Below are 13877 nucleotides of genomic sequence, written 5' to 3' on the forward strand. Positions count from 1 at the left end.
GTGACTTCAGGACAGGACTGGGACTGTGTGGTATAATCTCGATTTATCTTAATTATTATAGACAGTTAAAGTGAATTCATGGTCGTTACAGTCTGCATAAATTAAAACTACGTTTGATGAGAAGTTTGAACAAGTTTGAGTTATATTAACCCTTACATGCTGTTCACGTGTCATTTCTTTGACAACGTGGTTTAGGCCAGTTTTGACATAGGCCAAGAATTCCCTCATAAAAAGTACCTACAACGAATTTTGATCCACACAGTAGCGGGGTTTGATATAGGCGACATGGGCGGTTGCCCAGGGCAACATCGTGATGGGGGCGTGATAATACATACTTATAATTTTCACCGATGTTTTTTCGAAATTCTATGCGCGAAAAGTGGACAAACATTTCTTATCTATGATTTAATTCGTTATTATTAAATCCAAGGGCGTAGATTTGACATGAACGGAAGGGACATGTCCCCACCAATATTCAGCGATTATTAAATTGTCCCCACCAATAATTTGATCTATTCCAGTTGTGACGGCCAGTGGGCTGGCCTTGTGTTTTTCTTTTTCCTTTTCCTGTTTCTTGCAGGTAGGTGGAGCTGACCCAATTATTGATGCAGCACACCTGAGAGGCCAGTCCCAGTGTATATAAAGACACCTTGACTGAACCAGGGTGGCTGGCTTTTGGCTCCCTCTGGCACGTGTTATGTTTATTTGGAAGTTTCAGTTATGGCTGTTATGTCCTTTAACTTGTGTTTAAGTTGCTTTACCTTATTTTCATTAAATGTGTCTTACAGTCTTTAAAAGCCTGTGTGTGGTCTCCCATTTGTTTGTCACTTCCTATGAGCCGGGTTGTGACACAGTAAAGAAAATCAAACCCGATAGAAAGAAAAAAAAAAACAAAACGATCTGTCAACGTCTCATTCACCCAGCGGTGCAGAAAGAGTTAAATTACGTCCTCTACTGGAGTCCTACCTCATGTGACAAATATGGCCAATGTGATTGGCTGTGCCTTTTAGGGAGCTCTGTTTAGTTTTAGCAGCGGCAAGCCTGCGCTGCCAGGAGAGGATGATGGCAGCAAAAAGGAAGAATCCAAATGAACTCATAAAATGTGTCCGTCATAATAACAACGTTACAGGCTATGCTAGGCTTTGGCCCACATCAGTCTAAAATTGTATGTAACAACGAATAACGTGTTTTGGAAACTAACTGCACGACAGGCAGCACTATTAGTTTTCTCAGTCTCCCAGAGTAGCATTTCTAATTTTGATTGAAACTGTAAGAGAAAACGGCAGCTTTGAGCAAGCCAGGATATTAGTTTACAGAGGCTGGTAAAATTATATGTCTAACATTAAAATGTTGGTGACACAATAATTTCATCCTAATGGTACTGACATATTCATAGGGTTAATTTTTGAGACAAAATGTCATGAGGTAGTCATGATTTTTGCAAATATCCACCTTGTAGTGCAGTTTCCACAAATTGTTTTAAAAATGCACTCACCCTACAACCATTACTGATGAGTCAAGATCTGCACAAATTGACAGAAACACTGAAGCAGCTCCACATTTTATTCTTATTGTCATGTATGTCCTATTTGTCAGGTGACAGAAGAACCAACACAAAGCTCAGAGAGCAATGGTGATGGTGAGGCACATCAAGCACAGAATAATAATTGTAATCTGAGGATAAAACGCATGTACTGAGGCTGAAAGAAGCTTCAGTGCTCTCAGAAGACTAAAAAGATGGCTAAGGTTAACAATGACTCAAATGAGATTAAACAATGCTGCTGTATGCCATGTCCACCAGGAGAGACTGGACAGTATAGATGTAAAACAAATATGCCAGCAGTTTATCTCAGTTAACGAGAGGAGCAGGCATGTGTTTGGCTCCTTCACATAGTGGACATTGAGTTGTTGTGTGGGACACCAGTAGTATTAATGTCTGTTGCTGTAACAGTAGTTCATGTTTAGAATAGAAAATCTCAGCTCACTGATTTGATCGGGGCAATAGTGCCTAAAATGTTGCATAATTTTGCTGAGAGATCTTTTACTTTGTGGTAATCTTAGATGAGTAGTTTTATGGACAAAAACCACCAGGTCATTCAGTGTTCCCTTAGTGCCAAAATATAACAGATGTTGGTGTACTATAACTGAAGTAATGATGTTAAGTCCTTAAAGTCATATTCTTTTATTGTCATGACTGTATTTGAAGATATTTTTATTTTTGTATGATACCTGATTTATATGGATTATGGCTGAAGTAAACTAAAGCCTAAAATACTTAGTCAGTCATTTGTTTAATAATTCAACTATGAATTGTGATTTTAAATGGTTTAAAAGCATGTAGAATAGCATATGTAGGCAAGTATATTTCTCCTCTTTTTATTAAGAAGCAAAAACAAAAAGGAAAAAAAAAGAAACAGGGCAGAGTTCGGTGGTTGAATCATCCGTCCCTACCAATGCCAAAACCAAATCTACGCCCTTGGATACAACTTTTGCTTTTTCAATAGGAAGAGGGCCATGTGACACATCAAACTTAGTGGTAATGTCACAAGAAAAACAATGGTGTGCTTGGTTTCAACGTAACTTTATTCTTTCATGAGTTATTTACAAGTTTCTGACCACTTATAAAATGTGTTCAATGTGCTGCCCATTGTGTTGGATTGTCAGTGCAACCCTCTTCTCCCACTCTTCACACACTGATAGCAACACCACAGGAGAAATGCCAGCACAGGCATCCAGTATCCATAGTTTTAGGTGCTGCATATCTCGTATCTTCACACCATAGAGAATTGCCTTCAGATGATCCCAAAGATAAAAGTCTAAGGGGGTCAGATCGGGAGACCTTGGGGGCCATTCAACTGGCCGACAACGACCAATCCACTTTCCAGGAAACTGTTCCTCTAGGTCTAGGAATGCTCCGACCTGGCACCCATAATGGGGTGGTGCACCATCTTGCTGGAAAAACTCAGGGAACGTGCCAGCTTCAGTGCATAAAGAGGGAAACAAATCATCATGTAACAATTTCAAATATCCAGTGGCCTTGAGGTTTCCATTGAGGAATTAGTTGTACCAACTAATGCCACTCTCCAGTGACATGCGGTGAGTGCTACGCTGTGGGCTTTTGCTGAATGAAGCTAGGACAGCCACTGATGCTTCTTCATTAGTGACAGTTTTCTTGCGTCCACATTTTGGCAAATCCAACACTAAACCAGTTTCATGAAACTTTGCAAGCAGTTTGCTAACTGTAGCATGGGAGATTGGTGGTCTCGTAGGGTGTCTTGCATTGAAATCTGCTGCAATGACCCGGTTACTGCGTTCACCAGATATCAACACAATTTCAATCCGCTCCTCACGTGTTAACCTCTTCGACATGTCAATGGCTGTGAACAAAAAGAAACTTGTAAATAACTCATGAAAGAATAAAGTTACGTTGAAACCAAGCACACCATTGTTTTTCTTGTGACATTACCACTAAGTTTGATGTGTCACATGGCCCTCTTCCTATTGAAAAAACGAAAGTTGTATCCAAGATGGCCGACTTCTAAATGGCCACCATGGTCACCACCCATCTTGATGAGTTTGCCCCCTCACATATACTAATGTGCCACAAACAGGACTTTAATATCACCAACCATTCCCATGTTATTACGGTGTATATAAATGGCCCACCCTGTACATATTATTTTTATGTCACTCTTTTCACTTACTTTAAAAAAAATCTTTAACATAATTTTTTATTATGTTATTTTATTATTGTTGAAAGTAAAAAAATTATCTACATCAAATTATAAGAGCTCCAACATGGGCATGTTACTTTTACTTTGGAATGCCTGTCTGATATAAGAAGAGTTTCTTTTTTGGGGTTTATAAAAACTCATTTTTGGGTTTATAAAAACTCAAAACATTTACTGTCATGCAATATCATGTCTTGTTTTACCAAAGATGTGATAACATAACAGCAATATAAATTTATTATTATATAAACATGTATAAAATTACTAGTGTTAAACATTGTCTTGACTTCTGTGTCACCCCCCCCATGAGTACTATTTTTATTTAGAGCAGAAACTACTCTGTGCATTCAGAACAGTGAGGGGAATCCTGAATCTGTCTGACATTGAAGCTGTAACTAATGGCTGTGAGAGGTTTTGGAAGTTTTTCCATGTTAAGATTGCTCACATTAGATCAATTTTTTTCCCTTTCCTGATACTTCGTTAAGCAGTCCAGTGGTCAGGAACACTCTTGAGGGACTTCATATGGTTTCTGTTGCTAGACTAGGTGAAATTGTAAATCATATGAAACCCTCAGTTAGTTTTGTGGTCTAATTTCTGCTTTTTTCTGCTTAACCATTTTGCTCTTAGTCTCAAATAGAGCTTCCACAGATTTATTTATTTAATTATTTTTGTATTGTTGCATTGTTAACTTACATTGTGTACTATGCTTGCAGGTGCAAAGCACTTTCAGATAATACACTTGCATTTATATAATGCTTTTCTAGTCTTATTGATGATTCAAAACACTTTCAACTACACATTTATGCAGGACTTTATTCTATAAACCTCAACTACCTTACATCCGTGATCTGTTTAGAATCACCAGTGCACGAACATGCATGTCTTCAGAGTAAGGGAAGAAGCTGGAGTACCCAAAGAAAAATATGTGAACTCCACACAGCTAAGCCCAAACCAGGATTTAAGCCAGCTGTGAGGCAACAGTGCATCTTCACTTGGGAGTGAAGAGATTTGGGACAGGAGTGATGGGAACACATATAGTTTTACCTTTACCACTGTCCCATTAATAATGCACACAGGTATGACATTTTCCTTGATTTGACCTACACTGGTGGATTTAAAGTTAATTTCAGTCGGGACAGGTAAAATTTGATTGGAGCAGTCTCAGTGTACAGAAATATGTAGCACATAAATTTTAAAAAATATTTATTTTTTAAGTTTTAGGATCCCTAAAACATAAAAAATAAATATTTTTTATACCTTAGGAAAAGTCATCCAATTTCAAAATAAAATAATTAATATTTATTCGTTTAGTCACATGTAAAAATTGACCCAAACAGCAGTCTGTGTCAAAAGTCTCAAGCAGACACAGCGCCACCCTGCGGCTGCCTGAAGACTTTACAGTGATCCAACGGTTCTTCGGTTAGGAGCACAGACGGCTTTTATTTTGAAACAAACCGCGTACGGGAAGTCGGAGGGGAAAATCAGCTGGACTCCGCGGAAATCACCAACAGGACTATTTTCCTTTTATTTAGCTAGCTAACCATCTGTCAACTCCCATTTCTCCCTCCCTTCTTTATTGCTGTCAAACCGCCACACTGGCGATGTCGGAGTCGTACGGTAAGATAGCACTTTTGACCTGTGGCCACCGTTATCATCCTCCCGTAGCCTCAGAGATGGGATGGGGCAGGTGTGCCCAGAGAGCTTTTTCTCATCGTAAACAGATAGCTGACAGGCTAACCGAGCCGCCGCTGAAGGCTGCTGGCCTTAAAAGTTGCCTCGTCAGCGTAAGGAAACCCACAAAGGCTGTACAGCAGAGTTTAGTGTCGCCGTGTGCAAAAAACGTACCCACGGTACAAGGTTACAAAGCTCCCCGGAGGGTATCGTAAAAGACAAGGGAAGCTGACACCTGGCTGGGGCTTGGTGCAGCTGTAATATCTGACTGAGCTGCAACATTACAGTCATATATGAGGCATTGTTTTCTTAGCTTGACCATTTTACACCAAAATAATGATTATTTTGCTAGTTTAGTGGTTTAATAGTGGAGAAATTCCTCCGCTGCACAGAACAGCTGACTGTAGTTTTTGTTTGCCTACATCAAAGCCTCCACAATATTTTCTTTGTGAGGGGGGGGGGGGGGGGGGGTACTTAATTTTTTGTTTGTTTTTCATTAGGATGATACCTATATCAATATTTGAAAGCTATAAAATCAAGCAAGTAAAGCCATGTGCTGTTTGTTGTTAAACATCAGTTTATTATGGCCAAAGCATCACAGTATTGTGCAGCATATGCTTGAGCCTGACTGATAAATTGATTTTGGGAGCCGATGTGCACAGTTTGTCACAGTTATATATCTGAAACCCATTTAGAACACCTGCCAAGAAAATTAAAGACAAAAATCAAATTTCTAGTTTACTACTCTTAAAATCATTCTGTAATCCACAATTTAGTCTGTGCTGGACTGTGGTGATGTGGTGATATGATTTGTCTGCACCTTGATTTTTGCATTGTATTTTATCGCAGGTGATTCTTTTCTGTCTCGTATGAAAAAATGTACTTGTCCTCTTTAGCTATAATAATACTACAGGAGTATATGCTGGTAAATGTGGGTGTTTGCAAGGCTACTGCAGAGATTACTGGATTTACTGGACTTCATAACAGTGACGGTAACTCTCACCACTCAAGTGGGGGGAAAACTAAATTTAAATGAGCTACAAAATATATGAAGCTACAGTTTCTGATTTCTCTAGAATATTTTGAAAGGTCATGTTTACGGAACTTGAGCCACACCCTCATTTGTTTATATTTTGCAAGGAAAATAAGAAATAGGTGCAGCACTTTCTTTGAAACATGCAAAAATATATGGAAATACAGAATATAAGGCAAAAACAGAGTTTGTAATGAGTGTGAAAGTCAGGATTTGGTATTCTTCAGCACAGCCTGAACTCTGTTAGACAGGTTTTTGTAATTTCTTTAAGTAGTCTTCAGGAATAGTTCACTGGACTTCTCAAAGGACATTCAAAGCTCTTCATTGGATTTTGACTGCCTCTATTTCTGATTTCTATCAGGATGATCCCAAACTGCCACTGAGTTTCACTCCAGTTCTTGTGTAATTTGGCATACCTCAACCTTTTCTCCCTGTTTCCTTTCCTTAAGAACAACTGAGTTTGTAGATGGATCAACTGAAGGATGAGTTTTATCTCTCAGGTCAAGTTATTACAGTTCACTAAAACTAAACTAAAAAAATAAAACTGTTTTTTAAAGATGGACTAACTGACATGACATTGACTAATTAAACTAAACTTATTTAGTTTGTTGTCACATGTAGCTTCATTAGGCCTTGGTACATTTGGTTATTAAGGCTTGGAATGACTGTGAGCTAACTGCCTGTGTTTGTATTATAATATCTGTTCTGAACCCCTGAAAAGCACAACCCAGATTACAATAAATAAGAAAGCTAGCACTGAAGCTAAACACTAAAATGAAACGAGCAAACTCACTGTGGAAATGAAACTAAATTGACAAGAAAAACGAGCTGGATATACCAAACTAAGACTACAGTAACTGAGCTTTTCCCACATTTTTCTTGTAATTTCCTGTCGTTTTAGCAGTCTATAGCAACTAGTTTCATATAGTCTGATAATAATAGCCCAACTGATGTAATGTGTGTCCTTGCTTTTCCCTTTGCAGATTTCCTCTTTAAATTCCTGGTGATTGGGAATGCTGGAACGGGAAAATCCTGTCTTCTGCACCAGTTCATAGAGAAGAGGTGTAAGTCTGAAAGATCCATTACACTCCTGACTGTTTACTGCAAACTACAGCACTACATCAGGGAATTTCTTCAGGCAAATGAGACAGTAAATATGCCAGTAATTTCCACATGTTAAAGATTCCTAGGATGGAAATCAAGATTTCAACATTTTAAGTCAATATTTCATGAGTGAAATAAGCAGTGAAATTAATGGATATGACTGCATTCTTAATCCATGGATTTAACTGTGTGCATTTATACTTGCATTCTGAGTTTTATAGGCAAAACTAAGAAATCTGTCCTGTTAACTTTGGGTTAAAGCTAAGCTTCTCAGAGCTGACACGCTGGAAAGGGGGTTGTGTTAGATAAGAAAAGCATTTACATTTCTAATATTGTTGAGGATGATCCACTGTAATGACAAAACTATTTGCTCGTCCACCTTCACACTCATATAAACTTGAGTCTCATCCCATTCTTAATCCATTGCGTTTAATATGTCAGCCCACCCTTTGCAGCTATAACAGCTCCAGATCTCTTCCACAAGATCTAGGTGTGTGTTCATGGGAATTTCTGATCATTCTTCCAGAAGTGCATTTGTGAAGTCAGACACTTATGTGGTTTGAGGAGGCCTGGCTTGCAGTCTCTGCTCTAATTCATCCTAAAGGTGCTCTGTTGGGTTGAGGTCAGGACTCTACAGGCCAGTCAAATGCTTCCATGCCAAACTTAATCATTTATGGACCTTACTTTGTAAGTAAACATATGCAGTCATGTTGGAGCAGGAAGGGGCTATCCCCAAACTGTTTCCACAAAATAGGGATCATGAAATGGTCCAAAGTGTCTTGATATGCTGAAGCATTAAGAGTTTGCAGTCAGACAAGTGCTGTTCTCTTGGCAACCACCAAACTCATACTTGTCCACTGCTCTAGTGTCCAGTGGCAGTGTGCTCTTTACACCACTGCAACCGACGCTTTAAGTTGTGTTTGGTGATGCATCGCTTGGATGCAGCTGTGTGGCCATGAAGCTATCTATGCACTGTCCTTGAGCTAATCTAAAGGCCACATGTAGTTTGGAGGTCTGCAGTGATTGACAAAATTGACTTTTTTATTTCTAGACACTGTGTGTGTGAGTTGCTGTCGTTCTTAAATGCTTCCACTTTGTTATAATACAACTAACAGTTGACTGTGTAAAATTTAGTAGTGAGAAAATTTCAGACTGGACTTGTTGGGCAGGTGGCATCCTATCACAGTACCACGCTGGAATTCAGTGAGCTCCTGAGATCAACCCATTTTTATAAATGTGTGTAGAAGCAGTCTGCAGGCATAGGTGCTTGATATTTATACACCAGTGGGATTTGAAATGACTGAAACACCTACATTCAATGATTGTGATGGGGGAGTGAATGCTATCGGCAATATAGTGTATGTGAAATTTGCCAGTCTGAGCCAATCTGATATATTGACATGTGGTCAATTTCCCCTTGTTTTTCTTCAGAATGACTTTCCAGTTCAAACATGTAGAGCTCAAATACTCCAGTGTCAACTTGCCATTGTGTAAAGTAGAGCAGTGTTAGTGTGTGAGCAGAGTCAGAGGTGAACCGATTTACTGGAACTGCACAGCAGCAGGGGAGGAGTGGGTGTCAGTAGAGATTGGAATGAAATTTCATATTCACAGATGCGAAAGGAGGCAAAAGTGTGAGTGACATCAAGCTACATCACATTTTACACCAGGTTGAACCACATTTTAAGGCATGAAGGGATACATTTATGAAAAAACAACTTCTAAATGTGTGATTTTTATGATTGGTTCTGTTTTTTAAGGGTGAAACCAAAACCTACAACCAGACTTCAGGAGAAAAACTTCAAAGAAAATCATTGTCTCATCTACACATGCTGAAATTGGCTTATTTTTCATTGAAGTCCAGAAGCAACAGTTGTTTTCCTTACAGCCACACAGTGATAATCATATCATCCCTATTAATCCCCCTTATTTAATAATATTAATGCATTTACATGTTTTATGTATTTTTTTTTTTTCTAGTCAAGGATGAATCTAACCACACAATCGGAGTCGAGTTTGGCTCTAAGATCATCAGCGTGGTCAACAAAATGGTCAAGCTTCAGATTTGGGACACCGCAGGACAAGAGAGGTTCAGGTAGGAAAAAAGCCCAACGTGAATATGCACTTGGCACACAAGTCATCTCTGTTATGCTGCAGACATTCAGCTAGCAGTACTATAGCTTAAAGACCAGAGTAACAGACACAGGAGTTTTGGAAGGTAACGGAGAGCTCAAAAAGCTGTTATTAAACTCGGCTGCCTAATTGATGTCCTGAGTAAAACAGGAATAGTTTTGTTGCTTCTGATTATTTTATTTATTCAATTTTCTGCTATAGCTGCTATAACAATTTAAGGCGAATCTGGTGAAGATATTTTCCAGAATTGCTTTTTTTTTTTTTTGAGGTAGCACACGCCAGGAATTGGTTCTGTTGTTTTGTCCTGGCTAAATGCAGCTGTCTGAACAGAGGGTGCACTGAGCAGCAAACATGACACCCACTCACTAGTGATGCATGCCCCAGACGGTTAGGTCTGTCTGTGCATTGCCACAATCCAGCTCACGTGGACTGTAGAGCTAGCAAGTTAAAGACCAACCTGATTAAACTGCAGCAGACATTTAAGTAGGTCTCTACAAAGTTCAGGAGTTAAATGGTTTTTCACACATGCATTGATGTTTTTTCTTTTCTTCAGGGGGAATGTACTGTATACTTCCTGATTGTTCTCAATGTATGTCTACTAATCTGTGTGTGTCTGTGTGTTAGGTCTGTGACCAGGAGCTACTACAGAGGAGCAGCAGGAGCCCTGCTGGTCTATGACATCACCAGGTATCACACAATGTGATGCTAGGCTTTTCACATTTCTCTAATTTGTTCCTCCTCCTCTCCTCTCTCCACCCTCTTGCCTAAGACTAAAAGGAATTGAGGATGCACAAACTGAGAAATATGATAGGCTCTGTGTTTCAAGCCTCTAATTTATTTTTGTTTTCTAATTAGCTTCCACATCTATTCCAAACTGTAACATGTCATTACCTGCCATCCTTTTTATTATTATTTTTTGTTGCAGTCGAGAGACGTACAACGCTCTGACCACATGGCTGAGTGACGCGAGGATGCTGGCGAGTCAGAACATCGTCATAATCCTGTGTGGGAACAAGAAGGACCTGGATGCTGACAGGGAGGTCACCTTTCTGGAGGCTTCCCGCTTCGCTCAGGAGAACGGTAAGACCAGCAGCTGATTATTGGGAACGATTCCTGTTGTTGTTGTTAGATGTGTAGACCATCAACTTCAAAGAATTATTGAATTGTTATTTATTATAATGTGTTCATTGTAAACTGATGTAACAGAACTGATGTTCCTGGAAACCAGCGCTCTAACAGGGGAGAACGTCGAAGAGGCCTTTGTCCAGTGTGCTCGGAAAATCCTCAACAAGATAGAGTCAGGTATGAGCTGTAGTCAACACCCTTACCTGTGTGTGCCCCAGCGCTTATTCTGTCAAACCACATGATTCTGTATACCTCTTAACACCACTACCTCAGTCAGAAACAAAATATTTTTATATCATTCAGAAGCCCAGACAGCTAACCCATCAACTAGCTGGCCTACAGCATTGTTCCAGGAAGAATCGAACTTTAACAAAAGCCTTTTGCAAACTTATATAGATGATTAAAGCCTTTTCTTAACTGTCAGTAAACTAAGCACAATAGGTGTAAGTTGGTTATCTCGCTGACTGTTCACTCATGTGATCTCTTGTGTTTCAGGGGAGCTGGATCCAGAAAGGATGGGCTCAGGTATCCAATACGGCGACGCTGCTTTACGACAGCTTCGCTCTCCTCGTCGTGCTCAGCCACAGGGCACCCAAGAATGCGGCTGCTAGTGGACGTGTCCTGTAACACATACAGACGAGGTGAGGGGGTCCTGAGTCTGTACTGTCTACACAGCATTAAAATGAAAAGGTGTCTGAGGGCTTTCAAATAAGGAGAACCTGTGTTTAGAAGCTGAAATTATGCCTTCTGCTCCCCGCAGTGTCTCTCAGATGTGCAGACTCAGTAATTCTATATTTAGTCAGTGCCCATTTTTGCTTCTGCGCACTTGATCCACCCATCATTTGAAAGGAAGCCTTCATTATGATTGTCCAAGACAGTAATCATGAAGGCTGTAATCATTAAATAGTGGCATAAAGTAAAAGGTGGATGTATGTTATTACCTACATATTACACAATAAAATGAACGTAGAAATTCTGGTGTCCATAACTATTTGCACCAGACTTTGGCTGCACTGATGCCTGATCGCTGATAGAAAGTCATTACACCACAGTTCCAGCTGCAGTCTGACAGTTTTCCCTGTTTACATGTCAGATTATTGCTTTTGCCTAGATATTATTATTATTGTTGTTGTTGTTGTTGTTATTGTTATTGTTGTTGTTGTTATTATTATTATTAGCATCAGAACACTATGAAGCAGTTTTGCTGATTCCTACATGAAGTCCAGTAAGCACTCCTCAGGGCGCTAAAAACCAGACCAGCGGCAGATATTTAAAATAGCTTGATTAATTGTGATGATCTCATCTATGACTCTCGAGTAAGTGGAAATGTTTAATGATTCAAGTTTTCTTGTTTTTTTTTTTTTTTAATTCTCATTCCAGCACATGTATTTACATGAAGTGGAATTACAGTTTTTATTTTTGGTCCCTGTTCAGGCCAATGAGGATAAAACACATCAAGAGCGACAGAAACAAGAGCAAGAAGTATATTTACAGTGTAAATGACAAGTCAGTTTCCAAGTGTCAGATTGTGTGCGGTGGATTGTAGCTGAGGATCACCAGAGCTGAAGAGACTCCAGGGAGAAACGATCACTGAGTCTTGTGGTTCTGCTCTGCTGGGTCTTTAAAGTTACTGGAGCCTCTTTTTCTGGAACTGCTGGTGTTTTACAATGAGTCAAAAAATAATTTGAGAGAATAACCTTAATTCAATTTAGACGTAATGGGTTTTTTTTTCAGTGGCAGATTCAATTTTTTTTGTAATAGCTAGTTGGTCAAAGCTCTGTAATTCTTTCTTGCTTCATAATGATGAGAGATGATTAAGATAACCTTTATTAACCTTTATTAGTCCCACAAGAGGGAAATTTGTTAATTACTGGGTGGACAGCCTGATATTGATAAGCTTTTGTATATTTCTGCAACATCTGTGTGTTTTATATGCAGGTTTGTGAAGACCAGGAGAAAAACAGCCATGTGAGACCTGATAACGTGGGGTTCAGATCGCTACGCTGGTGACTTCTCCCCGACCTTTGACCCCTAACCTTTGCACGGACCCCTCAGAACCTTGTTGCCATGCAGATAGCTCAAAAGACTTCCCTGTCACGCCCCCTCCCAGAACTTAAAGATCTCCAAGGTAACCAGAGATCAGCCAACAGTCTGCTCTTCTATTGGACCAAACTGTCCCTCCAACCAAGACCACCCCCAACACTTCTCTCGTCCACACACCTGCCAACCCAGATTACCACATTTTAGATTTCCCAGTCGACCCTCCAGCTACTTAAACAGACATACTAAATACAGATTTTTGGAGCAAGCTCCACAGACCTTTAGATTGAGCTAAACTAACTGCCCCCTGGCTCCAGTTTGATACTTAGTGCACTGATTTTCTCAGAAAAAAAAATTTCTCGTCTTGTGGAAATATTCCTTCGACCACATGCTAATTTAAGTCCCTTCCCTTCCACAGGTCTTCTGCTTCTCTTGCTCTAATTATCTGCTAACTCCATGCTTGCATTTGCAAACACACCACTAACAGTATCCTGTGTAGCTGTGCAGTTTGCACTTCTTGTGTGCCACCTCCACTCCCTTTCTTCACCTGATATCACTGTTTGTATTCTTCTTAAAATATCCAGACCATCATTGCAACTGAATAATTATGCATAGGATGTGATGTCATGGGTTTGATGTCACAGGAGGAAAAAAAGATGAGGTTGTGGTGGATGAATGGCTCAAATCTGAGTGTTGAAGTGGATGGGATGAGAATTGGCACCCTCAGATCAGACCCCAGGCTGTAAAAGGGTGAATTACCCGCTCTCAGCTGAGACTGAAGCAGATTAATCTACCTGTCCTCACCTGTGGCCACAAGCTGCGGGTGTTGAACTAAAGAATTAGTGGACGAACAATCCCCAGCTGTAGTGTATGGGGTCTGTTAGAGATAGAGTAAGGATCTCAGTCAGTAGAAACACTGCTCCTCCATGTTGAGGTGTTTGATGCATGTCCTATGGGCTGTTGTCAGACAAGCTGTTGAGATTGCATCTCTCAGCTGGACCATTAAAAACTGTGGATGCTGGGAACAGGGAGGTCTAGGCATC

General features: G+C 39.9%; 1 protein-coding gene across 2 annotated transcripts; it reads left to right on the forward strand.

Moving 5' to 3' along the window:
- The first annotated feature begins 5172 nt into the window (after positions 1-5172).
- rab4a (RAB4a, member RAS oncogene family) lies at positions 5173-13107 on the forward strand. Of its 2 annotated transcripts, none has more exons than XM_026170835.2 (8): positions 5173-5348; positions 7419-7499; positions 9517-9631; positions 10294-10356; positions 10595-10749; positions 10876-10971; positions 11290-11435; positions 12733-13107. In XM_026170835.2, the coding sequence occupies exons 1-7, from the start codon at positions 5333-5335 to the stop codon at positions 11403-11405; spliced, it is 642 nt and encodes a 213-aa protein (XP_026026620.1). In that variant the 5' UTR covers positions 5173-5332; the 3' UTR covers positions 11406-11435; positions 12733-13107. The 2 variants fall into 2 exon arrangements, with proteins under 2 accessions (XP_026026620.1, XP_026026609.1); XM_026170824.2 differs by lacking the exon at positions 5173-5348 and adding an exon at positions 6885-6935.
- The last annotated feature ends 770 nt before the right edge of the window (positions 13108-13877 follow it).

Source organism: Astatotilapia calliptera, chromosome 1 (assembly GCF_964374335.1).
Source record: "Astatotilapia calliptera chromosome 1, fAstCal68.1, whole genome shotgun sequence".
NCBI classification, from domain to species: Eukaryota; Metazoa; Chordata; class Actinopteri; order Cichliformes; family Cichlidae; genus Astatotilapia; species Astatotilapia calliptera.

Bases quoted from the DNA above. Each gene is read 5' to 3' on its own strand.
- rab4a (XM_026170824.2), top strand. From the start codon at position 6,902: ATGGATCAACTGAAGGATGAGTTTTATCTCTCAG. The intron at 7,500-9,516 runs GTAAGTCTGAAA...TTTTTTTTCTAG, and splicing joins CCAGTTCATAGAGAAGAGGT to TCAAGGATGAATCTAACCAC. The intron at 10,972-11,289 runs GTATGAGCTGTA...CTTGTGTTTCAG, and splicing joins CCTCAACAAGATAGAGTCAG to GGGAGCTGGATCCAGAAAGG.